The following is a 24,285-nucleotide window of genomic DNA, read 5'->3' on the forward strand; positions in this document are numbered from 1 at the left end:
TCAAGTACTTTAACTTGAAAATACACCATGTTTTTTATTCATTAAGGAAAAAGTTTGTACATGTGCAAATGAAGTCAGAGTATCACTTCCGCATGATATGTCTGAAACTGTTACACTAATAGAATTTCATTCTACCCTGAAGTATATAGATCCTTACGGGTTCTGAGTGAAAACTCACTACAGAGCAGTCTCTTTCCCTTGTTTAATCTTTCTTTTCTCTTGGCCATTCCCAAGTTCAGTCCTAAGTGTTATAATTGTCTTTTAGAAGGGAAAAATACATATTTACTTTCCATTGCTCCTTTGAAATAATTGTGTCATTATTTATAGCACTTTTTCCTGGGTCACCTGGGTGGCTGAGTTGGTTCAACGTCTGCCTTCAGCTCAGGTCATGATCTCAGAGTCCTGGGATTTACCCTCACCCCCTGACAAAAATCGGGCTCTCTGCTCAGTGGGGAGTCTGCTTCTCCCTCTCCATCTGCCCCCCTGACTCGTGCTCTCTCTCACTATCTTTCTCAAATAAATAAATAAAATCTTAAAAAAAAAATACAGTACTTTTCCCAACTTTCTCTTATATACTGTATCCATTTTCTGCTTTCCCTTTTCCTTCTTGTTTTATTTTGCTGTTGTCATCAACACGATAATTCCTGTAACGTGTTGGTTTCAATGCTGGTACACAGGGAGGGGTGGTTTTTAAGTTGATGGACTTCTGTTCTGCATGAAACACAGCTCCCAGTTGGCACTCAGATGTTAAAGGTGGAAATATTTGTGCCACATTCGGCACTTAGCAAAATGTATCACTATTTACAGCCATAATCTTTTACGAACTGTTTTATTATTTATTGTAAATCTTTCCTTCTCCCAGCCTCATGCCGTTGACCCTGCGATTCATGCGGTCTGATGCCTGGAATTGTCCAGCCACAGTGACAGCGGTGCTCCCCTGTATTGTAACCCTGAGATTTTCTGCAAGAGAAAAATGAAAATATGCATTCAAGGTCCATTGCACTTATATCCAGAAAAGAGACTTGAATAGATAAACTTTTTGTCTTTTCTAAGTAGCAAAAGGCAAGAAAAGTAATGAAGGAGTCTACACGGGTGGCATCCAGATGCTGCTTCTGAACATTTATGTGCATGAACTAAGGTTCCGGGGTCTTGGTCTGGGGCCAAAGGCGATATACTGTGGCAGGTGGGGATTTTGTTAGATGAGGACAGGTGATCCCCTCTCCTATTGCCTTTTAGTTTCAACCTCTTCCGTTAGCAACTTTTTTACCACAAATGTTAACCAGAAATAAATCACTTTGAGACAGTTTTTCCCTTTTTCCTCTTCTTCAGCTCACTCTCTGTTGGAGAGGCTTTTTCAGAGTGAAATGACTAAAATTTAGGCAGCTGGGGAGTCAGGACGCGAGAGCCATGCAGCAGTCACAAGCTGGCTGCATTTCTGGAGGAACTGGGAACTGACTAAGTGACTAGTTGGAGGACAGTAACCAATGTGCTTTGAAGTCGAGCATTATCAGAAAGTCTGTATTTCCGTTCTTGTTCTCCCTGAGGAGAGGCAGACCGTGTTTGTTCTGTGCTGGGCATGTCCTGGAGCTCCCCTCTCCACCCACTTCTCCCACCGCTGTCCAACCCTGCCGCGTGAACGCAGTGCCGGCTTTGTCCACTGCAGACCTGGGCTTCTTCTGCTAAGAGCGGTGGGTTCTGCACTTCACAGACGCATGAGGCATGAGAGAAGACAAGGAGCTTAAGGAATACCATCTGGGCACCCTGAAAATCACATTGCCTGGCGCGAAATTGCAAGTGCAGTGTCTTCTGTCTTCAGAACATGGGCAGAGTTGAAGATGACCAATGTCATTGGAGATCTAATCCCATTAAGATCAAGCACCTGCTATGTAGGGCATACTCCCAAGTTTGGTTATCTCTCCTCCACTTCCTGGACATAGATGCCAATCTAGGTGGCTGCGAGATTAATAGACATTAATATGGCTGTGTAGCCATAGTGCCACCAGGAGGTTCGTATCTGTGCTGAAATAGAGGCTTCTCGTTACTCTGACCTCTTCATTTAAGCTTCATAACGGGGATGAGATTGCTCTCAAAAGCAGTGGATGTGGGCAGTGGGGAATGTTTAGGATTGCAGACTGACCTCAGGGTTGCAGAAGTTTTAGAAAATTGGGGCATATCTTCTACAGGGACGTAAAGACTAAATAATTTTGAAATGGCTGCCGGATCCCCCCTTCAGCCCTCCTTCTTTCTCTGTTTGCAAGGACTATCTGTGGTCTCTACTGTCCATGAGCTGCCTGGATGTTAAGGGATCACAGGAAAGGCAGCATAGCTTAGTGGGTAAGGGTGCAGACCATGATGCCAACCTCCTGTATTCAAATCTGGGCTCAGGGGTTCAGTTCATGGGCATGGGCAATCACCTTACTTCTCTGTGCTTGCACCTCTTCATCCCTAAAATAGGGATAATAATAATGGTATCAGGGCTCTTGTGAGGATTAAGTGCCCTTGAAGTACACAGAGTACTTTAGAACAGTGCCAGATACTTAGTAGCAGTATATGCACCAGTTGCTACATTTTATTGAGCAAGTACTAGGTGCTAAGAACTTGACCCCGAAACACCTTCCTTAACCCTTACAGCACCCTTAGAAAGAAGGCATATTTAAAGCTTTTTCCAGTGATGAACCTGAGGCTAGAGAGGTTGTCAACTTGACCAGAAGGCACTTAACTATTAAATGGCCAGTATGGAATTCAGACTCTGATCTTTCAGATGCAAAACGGTGTGCCAAAGGCACTCCCCCGGAATGAATGCAGACAAGGGCAGAGCATTGCAGCTATGCATGTGGCCTGAGAGTCATGCTCTCTGTTGTTAACCTTAATATCGTCTCTTTCTGGATAAGACCTCGCTTAGGCAGCCTTGATTTGTGAAGGTGTCTTCATTGATTCCTTGTCCCGTAACATTGTTTGCCCTTTTGTGCCTTTTTAGTATTCAGTGTGACTCCTTGTCCCTCACAAGAAACCTTTTCTGTTCTATGCAGAATAAAGCTGCATCCGGGGTAGAAAATTATTTGGAATGCTGTTGCCCTCAGTGATTGTCTCCCTTTCAACTCAATTTCTTCTGAGTGGCTTGGTGGTAATAGGGCTTTTCTCCTTCCATCACTGGAAATCTGCACTGTCCCAGAGAACACGTGGGGTGCAGAGCTCACCCTCTTCCATGTCTTAGCAAAACCTAGGAGGCTCTTCCCAGAGTTTAGTGTGGCAGCCTCGGCCTGGTTCATCTGGAAACCTGACGGTTGGTTTGAGATGTACCCGTGGCCTTTACCTACCCTAGCTCTTACACTGGTATCCATTCTGCATGTGCCATTGCTGGTTTGAAGCTTTGGCCACCAGCATCACCATGTCCACATGGACTGCTGCTCTGGCCACCTGACATGTCTTCCGCAAGCCCCCACCACCCCGCCCCCTGCCAGAGCTTCCTGGAACTGGAATCTTAGTCCATCCCTCATTTTCCTGAAGTACAACAGGGCTTCCCACTGCTGGTGGGACAAAGTCATGATCCCTGCATGCAGTGTGCATGCCCGAGGCTTTGGCCTCATGCCCCTCCTCAGTGTGCCTTCTGCCAGCTCCGCAGACTGGCTGTGTTGTCTGGCTGTGCAGGGGACATGTCCCCAGCCTCTTGGATCCCGACCACCCTACCCTCCCTTCAGGTCTCAGCTCAGTTGCAGCTTCTGCAAGAAAGCCGTGGCTGGCCTTCCTGGCTAGGCTAGAACACCACGGTCACCGCGTACCCTCTCCTCCACAGCATTAGTCTCCATGCGGCTCCCTTTCATGTCCTCATACAGGTCTTTGTGCTCCCTGAGATTTGCAGCCATAGCCGGTTTGGCCGACCATTATGTTCCCAGGGCCTGGCATGTCCTAGGCACTCACTAGATAGCTACTGTCAGACTGAGGGAATGAGGGAAGTACCTACATTTCTCCATGGCAAGATGGGTAATATTTTGAGATGCCTGTCAGGGGGCCCCTCTTGGGATTCGTGATGCTCTCAGAGGGAAGTCTCCACATTTCTGACCAAAGAGTTTGTGGGCTTCCCTAAACTCTCAGATTTCCAGTGCTTTTTATAGCCAGGGTCCCAGTAACATGGAGGCCCATTACCTGATCTTCATCCCGTGCCCAGGGACCAGGTCCTGGTGTTCCCCTTGTGAACCATCCACTCAGACACAAGGATAGTTCCACCCCCTCATCTGGAAGCTCCTGAGCTAATGAGGTAGGGATCAAGAAGCCTTACACTCTGGGTTTGACCCACAATCCTCCATGGTCTAAGTCATTAAAGGTCCTCTGATCATAAACAGTTTTCTTACTGGAAGAGTTGGAAATTAACCTCATCACCCAGAAGTCAGAGGCTCTTCAACTCAAAGTGACTTTTTCTTCATTCACTTTATACAAGAAAACTACACTTTCAGTCAACTTGTAAGGAAAAGTTGGTTCATTTATGCTCCTCTTTGAGTTAGACAGAGGTACAAATAAAAAGTAGCTCACATTTATTGGACACTTCGTGTTTGCCAGGCACTGGGAAAGCATATTCTGTGGACCATCTTATTCAGTAATGACAGCTAGCTTCTCTGTGAGCTGTGAACGCTATGATCATCCCACGTTATAGACAAGAAACGGAGGCTCAGAGAAGCCAAGTCCTATGTGTAAGGCCACACAGCCAAATGCCATAGAGCTGGAATTTGAACTCAGAGCTGCTTAAGCACATGCCATTAGCCGCTGTACTGCATTGCCTTGTCCTTTCTAGTATTTTGTTTCACTTACAAATGATGAGCTCTTTGGCATAAAACAATGTCTCCCCATTTCCCTTCACCTACTAGCCTATAGCCAGGTCATTCCCTAAGCCTATTTAAATGGTTTTATGTTTAAGGTATAACTAAAAAGCACGCCGCACAAAGTTGCATTAAAATTAACAGTCCTATAAAATAATAGTTAATTATGTTTTTTAAATAAATATATGTCTCCCATTTTTATTTTAATATTATCTTTTAATATTTAATGACAGCAACTGTAGCCTTGAGGCACGTTTAGAAGAGCAACACCAGTATGGCAGTCCTAGTCTTGTGTGCCCTCAGATCTTTTCCTTCCCCTGATGGGCAGTTTTGCCCCGGACCAGATCCCTACAGTCTGCCTCTCCCTGGCTTCTCAGATGGTTCCACCAATCAGAAGTCTTGGTGGGAGATGGGGGTGGGGCTTAAGGAAGAGCACTCCCTTTCTGTCTGTCTCCTGCAGGAGCTGCGTCTCCCTCCTCCGTGGCTCCGGCTCCCTCAGGTGTCCCCAGCCCTTAGGCTCCATTTACCGCCGCCTATTTGTCCCCCCAGCATCAGAGTGGTGGTTGGCTCCTGTTCTTCGTGGCTCTGGGCTTCATAACTGCTCCCTGTGAACCAGTTCCCTCCGTTAAATTTCCTCTGTTGTAAATAAATTGGGCTTTCTGTTCTCCAGGTCGGACCTCACTGATAACGGGGGTCTTCTCACATGTGATCACAATACTCATGTACAGTTTACTTTAGAGGCATGGATGGCGGATGCTGCCATTGGGTTAAGATCCTCTGATTGAAAACTTCCAGAGCCTTTGTGTTCGCAGTCATGGTGGTTGTAGAGCAAGACCCTGGCTGGGTGTCTGACATCCTGATTCTCGTTCTAGCTGAGTCCCTCAGGAAACTTAGAGTCACTCAGGTAGGAGCCTCAGTTTCATGGGAAATGAAGGTCTCCCCGTTAGCCTGCTTAGCTCCTTCCAAACCGAGACATTTCTAGGACACAGTCTTGGCTTCTGTGGGGACCAGTCAGTTATCTCCTTCAGTGCAATGGCCCCTTGACTCTGGCCTCCTGCTGTCCTTCTGATGCGTGTTATTGACCCTGACGGCTTGGGTGACAGAAAGTGGGTGAGCCAGGGCAAATGTCTCACCTCTCTGGGAAGAACCTCAAATAGGCCTTTCTGATTCTGAATCGGCCCGTTGGTCTTCATTTGGGCACAACACGCTGGCAGGACACACAGAGCAAGAGTAAAATTCAGGGCTCAGCTGTCCTGACTGTGGGTTTAACAGTGTGTCAAAGACGATGTTTCACATGGTCACCTTAAATATAAAACCAACCAGCAGAATATACAGATGGCGCTCGACTGATGTCATAGATTTTCTCTTTCTCCATTTTAAGCACAATCTTCTTATATTCTCTTAACACCATTAAAAAAAAATACCTTATCCTGCATTCATGTGTTTTTGTGTGTGTGTAAATATATGTATGTGTGTGTGTGTGTGTGTGTGTGTGTGTGCATTAAATCTAGCCTACTTGGGTAGATTTAATGCACTTGGGGCCAGATGCTCTGGGTAATGTAAATAACTTTAATTTACTAAACTTCACCCCCTCCCCCACCCCAGCCCTTTCTTTTCAGAAGATACATTTAGACAATCACCATTCACATCCAATTCAAAAGACCTGCTACCCAGTGAATCTGTGCTTCACGGAAGAATATCAACGCCAGGTATGGAAACATTATTGACTGCTTCTGCTGTTGGTTGCTTAAAATGACTTTTTTGAAATGTGTAAATGTGCAGCGACTTTCAGCCTAGATGTGGACGTTATTCATATGAAGCTAGGCTTTTAAAAAAGAGGAGAAACTCAATTTAAACAGCTGCAAAAGTTTATTAAAATAAAGTGTAGGCAGTAATAAAGTGCTTCTTTTTCCTTTTAGGAACTTATTGTTCTTTACCTGCTGATGTTTCTTTCATGTAGCAAATTTCCTTTTCTTTGAAATAGCGAAGTATAACCTGAAAAGAATTTGCTTTACACGCTTTTAGTATTTCAGGCAGGCAGCCAGGAAGATGCAGGAGGGCAGTGGCAAGAACTAATCGCCAGCAGGGAAGGTCATGACCCTGGTGGGGTGTGGGTGGCCACAAAGACCACTTTGGTTTCCACGGAAGCAGCACAGCTCATTAAGATAATCTTGCCCCCCGGATTCCACCTCTCTTCTTAATCAGACTATCTGCATATATCCATTTAATGCGCCTTTTTGCAATCTCAGCATCAATACATAATTAATTTATTATCCGCTCTTCCTTTTTCATTTCTCCTTTCCAGGGTAGAGGGCAAGATGTGTTTGTTGTCCCCTTATCAGCAGCATGGCCAACCCTCAGGGCTGTGCGTGTGTTCTCAGAGTTATTATGAGATGATAGAGAACCACCGCACTGTATCCCATACTCCTCACCAGTGTTCCCCCACCCCCACCCCCACACCAACCCCGATGCAGCAGCCAGGAAGCTTCCTGCTATTGTAACTGTAGTTCCAGCCATGAGAGAATGTCAGAAGCTTTCCGTGGCCTCTCCACCCACTCACTTGTCCAGGAGAGTGTGGGAGACCAAGGCTACAAGTTCAGGAGAAGCTCACAGCAGGGCTGTTGGCCAGGAACCCCTGCGAGAATAAAGTCCAAGTGTCCTCCACACACCCAAGGAGCCTGGTGTCACCGATGGCTGGAGATCTGAGTATTTTGCAATTCGGAAAGAGCCAAGTAGCCTCTTATGAAATATTGGCTTGGGGGTATCACAGGTCACTGGAAATGGTTTGTGACAAACAGTGGGGGGAAAGGCAACTCTTTGTCACATTTTAGTCTTGTGACGACAGATCCGTTTCTTCTCATCCCCAAAGAGTCCGGATACCTACACGCTTTTTAGCTTTGCAGGACTTTTCTATTCAAACACCATAAAAAACATGATTACACAAAAACACATTACATAATATCTGGTTCTAGAGGTGGAAAGAAATTTTGCTTAGTTGATGTCTTCATTCTCAAACAGGGGCTTTTTGAACTACTGTTTACTTCCCACAGTGTCATTTTGAATAGCCATCTTCCTGGTCCCCAAATTATCACCCTTCTGTTAAGGTGATGGATTGTGACTTTCTAATGTCAAAATATCTGCCTAGGAACTGCCGTCAGAGTGCTGTGACCCATACAGCCAGCATCCCGTGATGTATATGCAAGCCCTCATTGCTGCCTTAATGTTTGGCTTGGCTATATTTTAAGAAGGGTTTATTGGTCAAGTTACAAGCCGACCTCAAAGAGCGGTATCAGTGTGTGTTTAACTGCGTATAGAGGGGATTTCTGGGGTTTGCTTGACAGATGCATTACAGATTAGATAAACTCACACTTAAAAAGCTAACTTTTATTTTGGGTGGGAAGTTAGCGTAACTGGGATTTTCGAAATGTAAATCTACTTTTCTGAGAGATAATCACTCTATACTTCAAAAAGCCTTCAGGCAGAGGACAAGCAAAATGACTATATTCATATTTTGCTAAAACTGACAACTGAAAAGGGACTTTTTAAAAAACAAACAAGGTGAAAATGCTTTAGAAATGGAATCAAAATTAGAACAATTAAAAAGGACAAGGACAACCATATAATCACAAAGCTCTCATAATCTGAACACATGTTTTGTAAGGAAAAGCCTCAATAATTTGGGTTAGTTGTGGAGAAGAACAATCTGAATTAACAAAAGAACATAGTAGGGAGAATTTTCAAGCAAACATCTCTTTCAAGTCTGGATAGCACTAAGTAGCCAGTACATTCCTACTGCAGCTTTCCAGTCCCTTACCCACAACTCTGAAATCCAAAAAGCTCTTCCAACCACAATTTTTTAAATAAGTGACTTGGTGGCAAAACCTAATGGGAGACTATTTATAGCCCATATGTACCGCCAACGGTGGAATGCATCCATTTTGTTACAGAAATATCAACGTGCTTGATTATGAAGGCCCACTGGAGTGTTATGTAAAATATGTCTTGGGCACCGTATTAGAGTTCTGAAATAAGGAAAAGAATGAATCCCCAAATACATCAGAGCTCAGGGGTCTCAGATAGAGACTGTGGACCTACAGTTATTCCAGGACTCTGCTAAGTGCCATGCTGGAAATAAAGAAATTAAAGCTATAATTGAAGATCTTAAGGTTTGAAGGTATGAGAGTCACGGATTCTTATAGAAAATTCCGGAAGACTTAGTGGGCAGCAGATTGCTAAATCAGTGGAGATGTGGCCAGTAAGAAGCGTCCAGTGGGGATGTTCTCACACTAAGGCAGTGATATTCACAACGGCATGCGTTGAAGAGAAAAGGAAGAGGTGGGTAGGAGTTCGGTGGTTTGAGAGACTGGTTAGCTTTGCAAGAAGCACGTTCAGTTTGGGAGGAATAGTGCCTGTGCAGCAACAGGGAAGCCAGGAAGGAGACCGGTAGTGACTAGGCAGAAAATAATGTATTGTTAGTGTGTAAATAAACGCCTGAGTGTCCTTAGGAATCTTCTCTCCAGTAGTTTAAACATTATCGTTAAAATATTATTTCTGTTCTTTATTTACTTAGTAAACTTCTTCTTTGAAGAGCTAACGCAAAGACAAATATAAGCCCAAGGAATTGTCTCAAATTCCCAATGAGGAGAGACCATAATTAATGAAGTTTAACATGCCTGGTTCCAATCTAAGAAGTCCCTTGCAAATGCTGAAGACCGTAGCATTAATTAGCACTCTATATTGTATGTGTTTATAGACCCTCTGTCAATGGGAATGAGACTCTCTTCTAAACACCTGTGGAGTCAGACCATGGGGCGGAGGAGGTGCTCCACATGAGGGCACTGTGGAGGGCCCCATGGCTCCAGACCAGAGGGATCCCTCCCGCACTTTGTGATTGTGTCTCAGGCCTGTGGAGAATGAAGCAAGCGGTGTGGGGGATAGCAAAGTGGGGAGAGGTGGGTAGGACTGTGGACTGTGAAGAAATCGAGAATAGCACAGTTAACTAGGCATTTGCCTTCGGCAGATGGTATCTGAGACACACAGCTGCCACCGTCCCAGAGAAACAGAATAAACACAGAGCTTCACGGTGTCCTGGCCTTCCTTGCTGCCACTATTTCTAGACTGACTTTCCTGAGAACCAGAGAATGTTCACGTGCCAAGATCTAACATTTTTACTTGCTGTGAATGTCTTGGACAGAGGTGATACCAGGGATCCTTAATAAAATGATGAGTTCAAAGCTGCTGTCCTCTTCTGCTGGAGGGATGGGGGGACCAGATATCCTGGAAGCCATGAATAGATGACAGGGCATACCCTGGGTGGCGGTGTTGCTGATGGTGATTTTACTGAAGAAATGGAAAGCGCTTTCCCTTTCCTTTTACAGAAGAAATGAAATGATGGCAATTACAGGCCGTGTATAATCTAAGGTTCTTTGTCTAATCTGTAGTGGTCTCGCTTTGTAGAAGATTTGCATTCAGACAGGAAAGAGCGCGGGGTCAGCTGTTTCTCAGGGTGCCACGGGCTGCTCTGGATGAGGAGTGAACGTGGGACGGTGCTACCTGCGGCCGTTCGCCATCAGCCAGGCGTCCTTCCGGAAGCAAAGGCTCCGCAGAGGAGAACTTCCGTCTCGGTACCCCTTTCAGACAATGCGGAGCTTCTATTCTGTTTTATTATGATTTTGAAAGCACAGTATGTTTGCTCTGTATTAAGCCAAAAAACAAAAACACAAGCAGAGCGGGTGTGAAGGGAAATGTGGGTCTCTGTGGAATTCTCTCTCAGAGTTTGGAGCCACGCAGGCCTCTGTTGGATATTTCAGAGGGAGCTTAGAGCTTCACAATGCAAAACGTACCAACAATCACATGTGCCCATCCTCACCCTCATTATTTGCCAGCACCCTTGAAAAAGAAAATAGTGCCTTTTGTTGTGGTGGTGGTTTAGAACAGGGAAACAAGATGTAAAGAACGTGGGGAAGGTCGAGTCCCTTCTAGAACTTGCTCTGTCCATCAGAATCTGTTGTTAAGTTAGAAAGTCTGGTTTGGAGTGGCCTGCCTTGTCACCAGGCCAATTCTCGGTTTATTTTCCCCCCTCTGTTCTGCCCATCAATCTGATACAAGGGGTCGCATCTCATATACTTGGCTGAGATCTAGATAAAGCATGTCTGGTGCTAAGTGGCCCCCTCAGCCCCGCCCCCGCCCCTGGAGCCGACCGTCAGCCAACCCTGCTACTAGGCGGATTGGGATGACCTTTCAGACTGCTGGCTAGGAAGGTATGCCGGTCACCTTTATTCATGTTTAACCCTTACCAGCTCAGAGAGACAGACGGACAGACAAAGCTGTCCTGGATTATAGCAAAGTGTTTTAATCCTTTTTCAAATACAGCACATTCTTTTTAAATTCAGAATAAGTCACAAATAAGCAATAGAACATTGAGTGTTGTTGGTGTCCACAGTGTTGTAGCTTAAGCTCCTTTTTGATTCCACAAATTCCTTGTGTATGGGGAAGGAAGCTAATATGGTCCACTCACATGCAGCTTTTTTTTTTCCCCTGATAAATACAGCACAGTACTTGAAATGTATTTCCTCTTCCTTATGATTTTCTTAGTAACATTTTCTTTTCTCTAGCTGACTATTATTAAGAATACAGTATATAGGGGCACCTGGGTGGCTCAGTCACTTAACCGTCTGCTCTCGGCGTAGGTCATGATCCTCAGGTCCTGGGATCCAGTCCCGCACTGGGCTCCCTGCTCAGAGGGGATCCTGCTTTTCCCTCTCCTACTGCCTGCTGTCCTTGCTTGTGCTCTCAATCTCTATCTGTCAAATAAAAAAATAAAATCTTAAAAAAGAATACAATACATATGACATACAAACTATGTGCTGATTGACTCTTTACATTATTGGTGAGGCTTCAAGTCCACAGTGCGATATTAGTAGTTCAGTTTTGGGCGAGTCAGAAGTTATATGCAGATTTTCAACTGCATAGGGTCGACACCCCTAACCACCCCCATGTTGTTTGAAGGGTCAGATGTAGTTACTAGGGCACAGGACCTATGTCATCCCATTTAATTCTGAAAACAACTCGTTGAGACATGGGAACTATGCTTCCTTTACAAATGGGGTTCAGAGAGATTTAATAATTTTTCCCCCGTTTTACTGAGATATGATTGACATGTAAGATTCCATTAAAGGTATAAAGATAACAATAACATACAGTTTGGTATATGTATATTGTAAAATGATTACCACACTAAGTTTAGATTATAACCATCACCATGCATAGTTACAAGTTTTTTTCATGATGAGAACTTTTTAAGATCTACTCTCACAGCAACTTAAAAATGAGCACATCATTAACTATAGTCACCTTGCCGTATGTTACATCCCCGTGACTTATTTGTCTTGTCGCCGGAAGTTTGTACCTTTTGCAGAGAGAATTAATAACTTGTACAAAGTCATGCCATTGGGGAGAGACAGGCAGCACTGGAATTCAAACCCAGAACTGCACAATACATTTCTCTTTCTGCCCCGTCATCGCCGCCCACTGAATCAGGTGTGGTGTCGCTGGCAGTGAGCCAAGGGAACGTGTCTCTGCAGTGTTTGCTCCCACATACCCACACTTGGCATTTGAAGTCTCCCTGACAGATTGCCCTCTTTTAGCCAGGAATAAAAAGTAGTCCTCTTCGTAAGATATTTCAAAGAAGTTACAAGATAAGAATATGCTGTTTATTCATGTAATTCTAATTTTGTCCTCTTCTCTTCCATTCCTTTCTTTTCTTTCTCCTTTAATACTTAGATATCAGATAATCATCTTCTCTTAAAATGTTTCTTTCAGTTAAGACAATTAAAGAAAGAGTTCGTGTTTATTTTCAGTAATTTTTTTTAAAGATTTTATTTATTTATTTGACAGACAGAGATCTCAAGTAGGCAGAGAGAGGAGAAAGCAGGCTCCCCGCTGAGCAGAGAGCCAGATGCAGGGCTCGATCCCAGGACCCCGGTACCATGACCTGAGCCGAAGGCAGAGGTTTTAACCCACTGAGGCACCCAGGTGCCCTTCAGTAATTTTTAATAGATTGTCTGAGCCGTAGGCATCGTTTCAGGAAACTCTAAAAACCTCTGATGAGATAAAACGTGGAACGCTGAAGGTAGTGGGGATCTGGTCAGCAGTGCAGAAGAAAAAATTCTAGACTGGGAATCAGGAGAATCCAGGTGTAATTCTAGCCCAGTTTGCAGTAGGAAGAAAATAGAAGACTTCCAAGACTTCTTCCATGTTCCCTCTTTTTCAGAAACTCTGCCATTTGGAACTTCAGCCCAGGGGCCTTTAATTTTTTTGTAGGGCCCAAACTAGAATGCTGGCACCAGGGGAAAACAGAGTCTGTACTCCTGAAATTCCACCACCCCCGCTAAGAGTTGGGGAAGGACATTCACCATAAGTAATTCAGCACCGGGGTGGTAGTGGGTGGGGAGGGGCTTAAGAAGGGTTTCTAGGAAGCAGACAGAGAGATCTGCTTCTCTGTCTGGCTGCCGACGGCATGCATATGTAATTTTGTGAAAGTTCACCAAGCCGTGTACCATGACAGTGTTTCTGCGTTCCTTAGGGCTAATTGGCTTATTCACAAATGGAGGGATCTAGATGCCAAGCAGTCACCTCCAAGCCGTGAATCACCGTGCACGTCCACTTCAGAGACTACGACAGTGATAAGAGGACAGCAGTCTTTCAATTACCCACCTTTTAGTCTGCAGGAACATTTCCATTTGTAGCACGAACTTACTGCCCTGCACCCAGTGACACGGAGGCCGATAGACCTGATTCCTGTTGTGTTTCAGATTGGAAAGCTATTCTGTACCGCTGATAGCGTTTCTTTGATGTCCTTGCCATAGACGAGCTGTAGTCTGTCCAGCTGTTTGCCAGAGGGGGCACGTTTTCCTTGTGCTGGATCTTCCTGATCCAGATGATGTTATCTGAGGCTCAAAAAGATGTGCTCATAACTGGCCCCATCCGTCCCTCGCTAGCCCACTTCGGTCTTAGAGCACGGGCGAGTTCCAGAAGAGAGTTGTTGACTTTGTTCAAAACTCCTTGTAGAGAAAGTGCTTGTATCAGGCCCGGTCAGCTTGGTGTCCAAGTTATCCCTGCTCAAAACTGTCAGTACTGGAGTTCTCTGCAGACCCAGAGCCGGGGGGTTCACACGCTGAAGTGCAGAGCACAGCGAATGTGTATGTGCTCACATAAAATTCTCTGCATACCGTTTACAAGGCCTCAGCGAGGCTATGGTCATGATTTCACTTTCGCAAAGACTATTGAGGTGCCTTGAGAATGAATAAAAGGCCAAATTCTCAAGTACGGGTAAGGGATGATGAAGAGTATGTGTTTGAAAATTGGAATGTGGTAACCTCTGGCTTCAGTTTGGGACTGGCTAATTCAATCTACAAGGCCTTTTCTGTATATACAATATGTTCTTCCATTCCTTTGCTATCAAAAATACATATTCTCATTTCATGCAATTTCTTCTTTGTGTTTATTCCCTTTCAGGGCAGCAACTGCCCTCCGGTAACCAGGGTAGAAAAAAAAAAGTCATTGCAAACTAGACCATCTATTTTCATTTAAACAAACTCATTCTGGATTCCCATCTGTAGGCCAAATGAGTGTTTTTCCCGTGGTTAGGAAGAGCCTCATACCATGCCACAGACCTTTCTTGGTGTTGTTATAGGAAGGACAGTCAGGGGCTTCATTTTTTTGGCGGCTCTCCCTCATGCAGCATCTTTCCTTTTCGGTGTACTTATCATTTCTGTTCTCAGTGTATCATCCAGAAAAGAAAAGTGAACTAGAAGCACAAAAGTATGGGCAGTCTTTGAATTCACTTAATGATATTTGGTTCCCTGTACCATCTGCTGGCGTTCTGTGGAGATAACCCATGCAGAAGTCCCTCAAGCTCTTCCAATTCAGCAGGTCCCAAACTGAGCATAGTATTTCCCCCACCATCCCCTGTCCCTTCCAAGACTAATTAATTAGTTAATCGATAGATCATGTGATTAAAGCCCCCCTCCCTCTCCTCTTCTCCTGTTTTCTGTCTTAGTGGATAGCATCATCATCGTTCCCCACCTGACACAGACCTTAAGGTTGGACATGATTTGTTTGGGTTTCCTTAGACGCAGATCCTGGGACAAATATTTGAGTGCATATAGTTTTTTAGGAAGTGACACAGGAGAAATACTGGGAGACGAATGGGAAAGCGAGCAAGAGAAAGAAGGCAGCCAGTAAAGGCAATGTCATCAAACAGGTCACTTGCTGCAAGCAGCTGGGGGTGGATTTCACTGGGGAGTTCTGGGAAGCAGTGGAGGTGCACACCTCAGATTTTCCTACCTGAGAGGTCAGAGAGCTGGGACATTTATGCGGTCAGCCATCGATCCGTTAAACCTGCTCTCAAGAATCAATTCCCCAAAACTCTGGTCTCCTGCATGGGTGGGCAAAGCGGGCTTCAGTGGCCAGAGAAAGCCCTTGGGACCAATACACAGGTGCTGGCAGTGGGAAGGCAGGAAATAAAGGAGTAAAGGCCCGGTGACCAGTGAAGACCAGGGAGGGTGACACATTCACTGCCTGTCTTTCATGATTCCTTCTTCCTCCCCCTCCACTTCTGCTCAGTTACCTTTCCTCCTGTGCTGATTCTCCACCCCCTCCCCAGCTCTCTCCTAAATGCATTCTTTTCTTTCAACTGCCAGTGACTTCATTCAAACCTCCATCCTTGGTCCCCTGGATTAAACAACAGCCCCTGGCAGGTCTGTCCAGGTCCAAGGTCACCCCCACCAGGCCCTTCTCTCCATCCTGCAGGCATAGCCTTCCTAGAAGGCCAATCTCATCATATCACCCTTGGCCCTGCTGGCTTCCCATTGCCCTCTGGATAAAGTCTAAACTTTGCACATGCGCTCTCTTATACACCTGATTGGTTTGGGGTGTGGTTGTTGTTTGGTTTTTGTTTTGTTTTGTTTTGAGCAGTCTGTGTTTTCTTTGGAAATTGTTCCCTGCCCCTCCAAAACTGGGTTAGCCACCACTTTCTTTGAGGTCCTTGGATACTCAGAATTCTCTGTTTATTCATCACTTTCTTGATTAACTGAAAGCCCTTTGGTGGGCATAAACAGTCTTATTGATCATTCTATCTCCCAGAAGCTAACGCCTAATAGAGTTGATCATCAAATCTTGGGACAAAAACATATTGTTGAAAACCATGTTGTTTGTAAGTACTAGTGTTAAACGTTCTAACGAGGGATCTGATAAGACTTTGATTATAACACAGATCTGTTTTTGACTACAGATAAAAATGGATCCCTTTATAAATATAAGATGTGCAGTAAAACCCTTTCCAAATATAGCTGGTCTCTCAATCTGATGGGAGTAGCCCACCACCATGATGTAACTCTCTTTTTTAGAATTAAATGGTTTAGCTGGACAAAAGAAAGATTGCTAGGATGTTGTGTTCTTTTTTTTTTTTTTTTCCCCACCTTAGATATAGATCTAACTGCCAACCACCAAAGAAACTCTAGGGCAGCACTTCCAAAGCCAAAGAGTAAGAAATGGAAGTACAAGAAAAGTTTCGATGGTTTGATGTGAAAGGCCGGTAGCTGAATTACTGTTATTATTACACAGATTTTCACATGTAATAATAAGCTTCCCAGGCACAAAATCCCCTAGGTCATTAATCTCATACTAAAAAGCTTGGAATTATTTCATACAGGATTTTTTCCTATCCCTGTGAGCCAACTGCTTTATCAAATGAGATTCTCTTAATGTAAATTATTTTTATTAAAAGACATTGTTGTATTTTGATCCAAATACGGCAAAAGTTCACATAGGCGTATCTCATACAGAAGAGGGGGCACCTGAGTAGCTCAGTTGGTTAGGCAACTTTCGCTCAGGTCATGATCCCAGAGTCCTGGGATTGAGCCCCGTGTCGGGCTCTCTGCTCAGTGGGGAGTCTTCTCCTTATCCTTCTTCTCCTTCCCCCGCCCCCCAGTCATGCACACACACACTCTTTCTCTCAAATAAATGAATAAAATCTTGAAAAAAAAATACTAAAGAGAAACTTTGTGTGAGAGAGATTTGAATTCAGGCCTGAATCTCCCCGGAAATGAAAATATCTTTTTTCCCCCCTTTCAAATCATTAAAAAATTACACATGACTTTTCCTCTTGTTTGGGAAACATGTTCCACAAATCTTCTGACACTTCCTCAGTCGCTTCTTAACACGTGAAAGAAAAGCCGTTTTCTACAACTCTAAAGCTACACAGCTCCCTCGTCTTATACCTCTCCCCTTGCCTCTTCAAGAGCCAACAGAATTGGCCCTACTAGAGCCGGAAATGAACTCGCATGCATAGCCATCCTTGCCCTCCATCACCTGTGCTCTCAGTGCTTCTGCATTCTATCTCATCTCCATCTTTTCTGTCCCCTTTTTCCCACTGGGAGCCATTGTGGGGCTTACTTGTGGCAAGACTTCCACTAAATACTCTATTAAACATGCAAATAAGAAATGAGTTCTCGGGGCGCCTGGGTGGCTCAGTGGGTTAAGCCGCTGCCTTCGGCTGGGGTCATGACTCAGGGTCCTGGGATCGAGTTCCGCATCGGGCTCTCTGCTCGGCAGGGAGCCTGCTTCCCTCTCTCTCTCTCTCTGCCTGCCTCTCTGCCTACTTGTAATCTTTCTCTGTCAAATAAATAAATAAAATCTTTAAAAAAAAAAAAAAAGAAATGAGTTCTCTAAGTTACAGAGAAATACAGTGCTCCGTGTTATTTTGTGAGCTTTGAACCTGATGTCCCATTCTAGGAATTTAATCTACAAATAGACTTGAACAAGTAACACTAAAGTATGTGGACAAGGACATAAGGTATATGGACAGAGATGTGCTTTGCTGCTTAGAGATTTGCAACAAATTCAATGTCCATAGGTAGGGAGTGGATGAAATGAGCCATGGGACATTGCATGGAAAACTCCACAGCCATTAAAAAAGGATGAAGGAAATCTGTAGGGTTTTATTTAAAAAAGATGTCCAAGAGATAATGTTAGATTTACAAAACAAACACAGAGAAAACTGGCTACTGATAGCATATGTAACATGATCCCATTTGTGTTAAAAAAAAGAAAAGGCGATGCCTTTATGTGCACATAATACGCTTGCATGTGCATAGATAATTTCTTAACAGATAAACTGTTAACAGTTATTACCACCGAAGAGTGAAAAGGACTTGGACTGGGAGGAGAGGGATAGTAAGGAATAGTCACTTTTTATTTTTCAATTTATATCCTTTGTTCTGTTTTTCTTACCATTAGTTTGCATTACCTTTATAGCTTTTCGAAATTAAAAAAAAAAAAGTAAGTATGTGTTCAAATCACTTTTTTTTCTTAGACTCTGTCATTTATACATATGATGACTGGGAGCCTTAATGAATAATCTGTAAATTAAATGAACTACTAAAAATAGAGACAAAGCAGTGATTCTTAGCCATCTTTCTTCAGTGAGCAACCCCAGCTGAAAGCCAGTTAAGTAACTGTTTCATACAGTTCATGGAAGTATAAAGCAGGTTATGAATCCCCTTGAATGGTGTGATCCCATTGTTTATAAATATGTGTGCATACAGGAAAAAAGTCAGGAAGGATAGATGTAGAAATATTAACTGCTGTCTCCATTTACTTTGGATTTCAAGTGATTTTTACTTGTATTTTATGGACCTCCATTCACAATAAGCATATATTAATTTTTATAATCAGAAAACACCAATAAGCGCCCTTCATTTTGAACAAAGGAGAAATTACCTTGTATATTCTGGTGCTGAATGCTTGACACCAGATCTTTCTGGAAGTTTCCGTCATGAGGCTATGGCTGGAGCTTTGAACAAGGAGATCAACTTCCACAGAACCACAATTTAAATGTGAGTCCAGAAAAAATGGTAGACTTAGCTAAAAGCAACAAACATGAATGGAAATATTTTCAGCTACACGAGATGAAAATGTCAGGGGAAAGACACCTTGTAAGAGGTGTTTGGAAAGAAGAGCCCCATCTTAAGATACCAAAGTACCTCAGACTAAGGCAGACTGTTTTCATGCCTTGTGTTCATTGGCACCTACTACCTTCACGATTTCCCCATCTTTGTTACACGCACCCTCGGGTACTTTTTCCCATCCAGGCTTCCCAGTCAAAGTGACTCATCCATCTGTATCATCTAGTTCCTGCCTGAAGTATCCAGGAATGAGTCACTCAATCAGTTGCTTCTCTTTTAACTTGAATGGAATTAGGCTCAGGGACGTTCGATTGAAAGATTCATGAATGGGTGGGTCCCGGGAAAGGCATTGGTGAGGTTATCTGGGAAAATCAGCCGCATTATAGAGATGAGAAAAAGGCTGGGGAAACAGTAATTAGGGAGTCAGATAGCCCAAAGGGAAAACTAGTTACAAAAAAGTTAGGTCCAAACTCTGGCTGTCAGTCTTTGCTAGAGTATGGCAGCAAGAATTAATTGGTTGTATGGATTTTAGGTAACTATTTTGTCTTTCAGACAAAATGACTCATACCAATTATTTTCTTGCTCACTAATTTTGTAAGTACTGTGTAGGTACTTGCCAAAAGGAAAGCAAGGGAAAATTTTACTCAGGAAAAAAAAAAAAAAAATGTGTACTTTTGCAAATGCTTTTAACATGTAGGCATGCTTTCGGTATGTGAAAGTTATTTTTGACACTATTTTTGGCCAAATTGGTTTTCATTTTTATGAAAAATGTTAATTTTTAAAGCACTCCGGTCTATCTCCCAACTGTTACTTTTATCACTCGAAAATGTGGTATTTTAAAAATATCATCACTGGTGTCATACTAAGACTTGCCTTGAATTACATGCCTTTCATAGTAATTAATGTTTTTTTTTTAAAAGGCATTTGGACATGAAAAAGGAATAAAAATGAAAGTTCACCAAAATGTTCATAGCAGTTGTCTTTGAGTGGTGATGGATCTGTGGTTGTGTTTCTTTCTCCGCCCCCCCCCCATTTGTCTCTGTTCTTCTCATTTTCTATCATGACCACGGAACACTTTCGTAAAGAAAGAAAACTAATTTATTAGAGGGAATAAGGTGTTAAGGAGCAGAGATACGGTTCACCATGCTTTAAGTTACATAATAATAATTATTATGGTCATGCAAGATGGGTGTCCAGGGCTTCTAAACATCTTGTGTTACCATGAACAAATGTTGGCAGAGTCATTTCCCAAAATTTCCTGTTAAATATCCTGCAAGTTACTAACAAAGAGCTGTGAAACCCTCGTGGGAAATACAAATAGGACCAGACTCATTTAAATACATATTTCAGTTTGGGTCCTTACTCAGCTCACTTGGGGAACGGTTGAAGCTTCAGGGTGGTTCCTTATTTTGAACCTTACAAGGGAGATCAATGAATTAAATTTACCTTAGGCGACCCACTGTGAGAGAAGCACTGAACACCATCTTATTTAACTTGGTCGTGGAAATAATGTTTCTGGGAACAATCCGCTGTGCGATTGCATTGCACCACTGGTCTTATGAATGTTATTCATTCTGGTATAATTAATAAAATGATAGCTGCTCTGGAGGATATTTTCCGTAGTTCTATTAAAAAAAAAAAATAACGAGCATTCACATTTTTGTTGCATCTTTTTAGTTTCCTAATAGAAGAGGTCAGTTACAGGGATGCTCTCAGTGACTACAGACAGGTTCACTGACTCTCCCCTTCGATTGTTTGCCTTCTACTCCTTCAGGGTTGGGGAACACTGAGATGTTATGAGGATTAAGTATAAAAGGATCTGAGTTGGGGGCATCCGAGGGCTCAGTCAGTTAAGCATCTGACTCTTGATCTCGGCTCAGGTCTTGATCTCAGGGTCATGAGTTCAGACCCCTGCATGGAGCCTACTTTAAAAAAAAAAAAAAAGTAATAAAAATAAAAATAAAAGGATCTCAGCATCATTAAATATCTGATGAACAGTGTGAGAAGCCGTGATGAGGTGTATTTACCACTGGGATGAAAAGAACATTCATTCATTCATCCCACAAATACTTACTGAGCGGCTATTATACACCAGGTAGCAGTGAATAAAATGCAGTCTCTGTCCGTACAGGGTTTACACTGGAGGAAGAGAGGCAGACAATAAACAGCTAATTATACAGACTGTATGTGATATGTGCACACATATATAATAACATCCTAAAAACATGTTATATATATTTGTATGTAGTATCTAATTACATCATGGGCAAACTAAGCAAGTAGGGACTGGGAGGTAGGGGGTGGCTTAGGTAAGGTGGTGGAGAAAGCTAAGAGAGAGAAAAGGTATCGAGTAGATACCTGGACCCAGTCTTGCCCCACCATACACCATGTGGGGTAGAGCATTCTGGGCAAAGGGAGGAGTAACTACAAAACCTGAGGTGTTTGGCTGAAGAAGTAATGGCCAGAATAGCGAGGAGGCCGGAGGGAAATAAAGGAGAATAGCTTGTAGGGCTTTGTGGTGAAGAACAGGGCCTTGGGATTTTACTGCAGCTATGCCAGAAACCAATGGAATGTTTGGAGCAGAGAAATGGCATAATCTCACTTCCATTTTAAAAAGTTAATCTGACTCTTTCTTGTTTAATCTTTAAAGCCTGAATAAAGTCCCTAAAAGGCTTAATGGAAACAGAGAGGCCCTGCACAAAGATAAGAGAGGCAAAGAAAGTTGATTTAATTTGCTGAGTATTATTTTTATAGTGGATGGGATCTGTGCATATCCCTTGATTTGTCTCATTTAATTTTTCTTCCTGTTAAGTTATTTTAAAAGAGATTATATTTTAACTGTGCTTAGTTAAAATTTTGATTTTCTTTTTCAGTTATTTAAACATGTCTTTCTAGATATTTAACTGAATATTTATGGGAAAAGTGTACAAAATTCAACCCAATACAAAGGCTCAGAAGTTACAGAATTTAAGCTCAGAGATTTTTTAAAACAACAAGACAAACTCCTCATTTAGAATTCATTGTAGGAAAGAGAATGCCTTCGTAAGAAAAGTGACTTTAGCCTCACACAAGAGTTGCTCCAGTATTATTTGTAAAGAGCTATGTCAGGGAACTATGAATTCGCCAATAAAACAGCAAATTACTCTAACAGATGCTTACAAAGCGTGCCTAGAGGCTATTGTATATGTGTGTTTTGCCAGTTCTGGCAATGAAGAGGTGATTTACAATCCTAAAACCACTAATGATGGCATTTTACAAATGTTATATCCAATTATATTGTGTACGACAATAAAATTCATTATTTACAACAGAATTCCTAAATATTTGTTACATACACGCATTACTGACAATCAGAAAGACTTATTTGCCAGCACATACTATGAATTTTTTGGAGTAGGGAATTTGCCTTTGCCCCACTCATGGAAACAGTAGTGAATAAGAAATTCCTTTGCCTTCCATACTGAGAAAGAACATCCAGTACTAAATCATCCAAAACCTAGTTACTAAGTTAGGATCGCCACCATCACTGGTGGATTCAGGTTCAAGACAACCTTTGGGCCTAACATGCCCCATCCCACTTATCACCAGTAATCCTCAGATGTTGAAATCCCTTTAAAAAAATATTTTGTTATCCATAATATATGAGGAAATGTAGGTTCTCGTAGACTTTGCAAGACTTATATTATACAAATACATTTCTCAGCGGCTACATTTTTAAATCTTTTATAGATCTCTTAACCATCCCGCTTCTCAGCCAAGCCATTCAGAGACAGTTTGCTGAGATAGAGTGTGAGATAATATGTTTCAGTGATAAAATGAATAGTCCACTCCTTGTTGGCAAGCTGTAAGGCTGACTACTTAATACTGAGCGAGAGAGGGAGTGTGAATTACAGTTTCCTCCGGGATGATGCAAGCTTCAGTATTTGCTGGGTTAAGCGGGGAGTGTGGAGAGACAAAACTTTATCAGTGGTCCAGCGATACCTGTTTTCACTTGGGTGGGTGTGTGTTCATTTCCTTGTTGCATGTGAAAGCATGTTGGTCAAAATTTCTAAAAGCGGGTGCCTGGGTGGCTCAGTGGGTTAAGCCTCTGCCTTTGGCTCAGGTCATGATCCCAGGGTCTTGGAATCGAGCCCCACATCGGGCTCTCTGCTCAGCAAGGAGCCTGCTTCCTCTTCTCTCTCTGCCTGCCTCTCTGCCTACTTGTGATCTCTCTCTCTCTGTGTCAAATAAATAAAATCTTAAAAAAAAAATTTCTAAAAAGGCTTTGCAATTTAAAGCAGAAGTTTCCACTTAAGAGATTTCATAGTTAAAAGAAAAAGAAGTTCTTAAGTCAACTAATTGTTCCCTAGCAAGGGTGGCCACTCTTCACACTATGTATTAGAACAAGGTATAACAAAAAGAAATTAATTTAAGGAAAACTGCATCCATTTTGAGAAAGTGGATTTTTTTTTCTTTTTTGGTATGCATAAATAACCCAACCAGGATGTTCCTGTGTGCTTAGCAAACAGAATGCATTGAAGTCATTTTTGTTTTATTGGGGAACTGGGATAAACCTGCAGTTAGACCTTTGGGAAATCATTACTGGCTCAAGCTAATGATATTGCTAACTCTATTACATTCTTAGATCATGGGGAGTCATATACACTGATTCATAAGGAATCTTTTGATCAATTGGAAAAACCTCTCTGCTCCGAAGGAAGGCAGAGAAGATGTCTCACAGGTCAGATTGTGTGGTTGACATTCTAGAGATGATGATATTAACTGCTTCCAGATTACATCCATAACACTTTCCAAATCCTTTTGCAAACAGCTGAATTCCCACATGACTCTTGGTTTGTGCAAATGAGGAACCAGGAAGTGATTCTGATAGACTGTTTGCTACCAAAGAAGTGATTTTCTTACCCTCTTGCAGGTGGTAACAAGCTTGGGCCCCTCTCCTTTTTTTTTTAATTGCTGAGGTGTGTGGGATTAAAGAAATTCCTGGAAGAAAGAGTCGTAAATCTGCACTAGGAAAAGGATAGTTGTTGTTTTATGTATTTGTTTTAATAGAGTTGGACTCTTAAGAGACTTTATCATAATAAAGTAAGTGGAATGATGTACTGAGTTGGTATATCTTTCAAGCTTTTTTGACCAAAACCCAGAGTAAATGTCATGTTTATATGTAAGTATGTGTTTGTGTGTACTAAATGACAATGTAAAATATACAGAGAGGTTGTTGATGGATAAAGACAGATGAATGAAATAATCTTCACATATGTACCATATCTGATATTTTCTAATCTATCGAATTTTATTTTACCTTTTTTTTTTTTTTAATGCTGGTTGATACCCCCTCAGTTCATTTCATGATCTGCCAGTGGGTCACAACCGGACATTTGGACATCACTGGGCTAATGGATGGGATCCCTGGAGTCTTTTCCCCCCTTTGCGTTCCCTTCTGGCAAATCCAAGAACTACCATCTTTGGTTTTGACTCAGCAGGCTGGTTTGTGCCCCGGCACCTTTTGG

The 24,285-nt window shown here is 42.7% G+C and overlaps 1 protein-coding gene across 6 annotated transcripts in view; it reads left to right on the forward strand.

Annotated features, from left to right (window-relative positions):
* Nucleotides 1–24,285, forward strand: part of ZNF827 (zinc finger protein 827) — a 168,451-nt gene that overhangs the window by 103,685 nt on the left and 40,481 nt on the right. For all 6 annotated transcript variants that reach the window (XM_044224926.1, XM_044224930.1, XM_044224927.1 and 3 more), the window contains exon 8: nucleotides 6,417–6,520. In XM_044224926.1, coding sequence (XP_044080861.1) covers nucleotides 6,417–6,520 — 104 coding nt within the window. The remainder of the gene's footprint in view (nucleotides 1–6,416; nucleotides 6,521–24,285) is intronic.

The sequence above is a fragment of the Neovison vison genome, chromosome 11 (assembly GCF_020171115.1).
Source record: "Neovison vison isolate M4711 chromosome 11, ASM_NN_V1, whole genome shotgun sequence".
NCBI lineage: Eukaryota > Metazoa > Chordata > Mammalia > Carnivora > Mustelidae > Neogale > Neogale vison.